At 50.0% G+C, this 2,143-nt stretch overlaps 1 protein-coding gene across 1 annotated transcript in view; it reads left to right on the top strand.

Moving 5' to 3' along the window:
- The window catches only part of LOC111980065 (probable E3 ubiquitin-protein ligase HERC1), a 106,615-nt gene that overhangs the window by 75,828 nt on the left and 28,644 nt on the right, over window positions 1-2,143 (top strand). Inside the window, 5 exon segments of the mRNA XM_070449584.1 lie at window positions 102-401; window positions 850-915; window positions 1,412-1,537; window positions 1,694-1,832; window positions 1,910-2,135. Of these exon segments, the coding sequence (XP_070305685.1) occupies window positions 102-401; window positions 850-915; window positions 1,412-1,537; window positions 1,694-1,832; window positions 1,910-2,135 (857 nt within the window).

The following is a 2,143-nucleotide window of genomic DNA, read 5'->3' as shown; positions in this document are numbered from 1 at the left end:
TGTGTGTGGGGTGTCTGTCTGTGTGTGGGGTGTCTGCGTCTCTCTCTCTCTCTCTCTCTCTCTCTCTCTCTCTCTCTCTCTCTCTCTCTCTCTCTCTCTAGAGTCACGTGACAGCGGGCGACCAGTTGGTCCACAGTGCCTTCCTCCAGAGTCTGGCCTCTCTGACCGTCGGTCTTTCCCTGGAACAGTACCTGTGTCGGCCCTACCGACCCCCCCACCACCACCCTGCCAGCCTCAGCCTCGACCACACACACTCCTGCCCCATGGAGTGGAGCTGGCTCCAAACCTTCTCCACCACTGTGAAGAGCGCAGAGGCCATCGCCAGGGGAACAGCATTCCCAGAATCCTTCACTGTCCCAGAGTTCCAGCAGGCAGGAGCCACAGAACTCAGCAAGCCCCTGGTGAGCAGAAAGTWGAAGCTTCTCGTAGCTTCCTCAGACTAGGATGGTGTCTGAAATATGACACCCTATTTCTATGTATTATTAGTTTTATTTCACCTTTATTTAACCAGGTAYGCAAATTGAGAACAAGTTCTCATTAGTGTGTACTGCATCGAGAACAGGGCACCTGGGAGTGTGTGGGGTTGAGTTATTGGAGAAACAGGCTAGCTGCCAGCCAATTATGCTATTCATTCAACTGTTTTTTACTTTTATTTGTTCATCTTTCCATTTACTGTGATGTATGGCAGCTCACACAGTTTGTTGATGCACTCTCTTCACTTCGCTTCAATTCACTTCTCATCGCTTCTCTTCTTCGCTTCTCTTCTTCACTTCTTCTTCGCTTCTCTTCTTCACTTCTTCTTCGCTTCACTTCTCTTCTTCTCTTCTTTTCTTCTCTCCTCTTTCTCAGGACAATAGTAAGTGGAGCTTCATGATGGACGAACAACTCATGTCCTGGGCCACCACCAGACCTGAGGTAAGATTTCTGTCTCTAATACCATATCTGCATCACAAATGGCACCCTATTCCCTATATAGTGCACTACTATTGACCAGGGCCTACATAGGGCTCAGGTCAAAAGAAGTCCACTATATAGGGAATAGGGTGCCATTTCTGATGCAGGCCATATCTCCTGAGGTAAGATTTCTGTCTGTAAAACCATATATCCTATTCTCTTAATGTCATTACTGTATCACTTGACATACCCTCAGCAGCTCTGGGAGCCCACTCCCTGGGCCAGCCTCATGACACAGCTCCATCACTTCATGTTCAGATAGCTGTATCACTAGCGATGCCCACTGTTCAGTGTTATAAATGCCTGTTCCCATAAAGATATCCTGTCTGTTATTATTCATTTTGAAGGTGTAAATCATGCTGTCTTGCCAACTGTTTTGGTCATTGTTAGAAAGACGGGACAAKGCGATCAGACTACTTTAAGCTACTTTAACAGGCTTTCCCACCTCCTTTGACAGGACTGGCAGCAGGGAGGGAAGAGTCAGGTGTTTCTGTGGGGCAACGGGCGTCACGGACAGCTGGCAGACGCAGGGACCAACCTGATGGTGCCTACTATCGCCCCGTCTCTGTCCCAGACACATCAGGTAGAGTTCATAACCTACTAATACACCAGGGTCACGTTCATTACAGCACACGTAGTGAGCATTTCTGATTAGGCAGCTCCAGATAGTACTTAGACTTCTTACATTTTGAGCCCAAAGAGTCTCTGTTGTTCACCTGTGATACTCTACTCTCTGCAGGTTGTGTGTGGGCAGAACTGTACATTCCTGGTACAGGCTAACGGTACGGTGCTGGCTGTAGGAGAGGGTAGCTATGGGAGACTGGGCCAGGGCAACTCTGATGACCTATATACCCCCACAGTCATCTCAGCCTTACAAGGTAACATCTTTATCTCAGGTTGATCTTTAACCTTGGACACCTTTGACCCCTCTGTCCCCCTTGTTGATCCCCCCCAGGCTACGTGGTGACCCAGCTGGTGACCTCTTGCGGTTCTGACGGCCACTCCCTGGCCCTGACGGAGACGGGGGAGGTGTTCAGCTGGGGTGACGGGGACTATGGGAAGCTGGGACATGGGAACAGTGAGAGACAGAGACGACCCAAACAGGTGGAGGCTCTGCAGGGAGAGGAGGTGGTGCAGGTAGGACTGGAGATGAGGCTCTGCAGGGAGAGGAGGTGGTGCAGGTAGGACT

Source organism: Salvelinus sp. IW2-2015, linkage group LG20 (genome assembly GCF_002910315.2).
Source record: "Salvelinus sp. IW2-2015 linkage group LG20, ASM291031v2, whole genome shotgun sequence".
NCBI lineage: Eukaryota > Metazoa > Chordata > Actinopteri > Salmoniformes > Salmonidae > Salvelinus > Salvelinus sp. IW2-2015.
The sequence above is the reverse complement of the archived record's forward strand: the minus strand, read 5'-3'. Positions and strand labels throughout refer to the sequence as shown.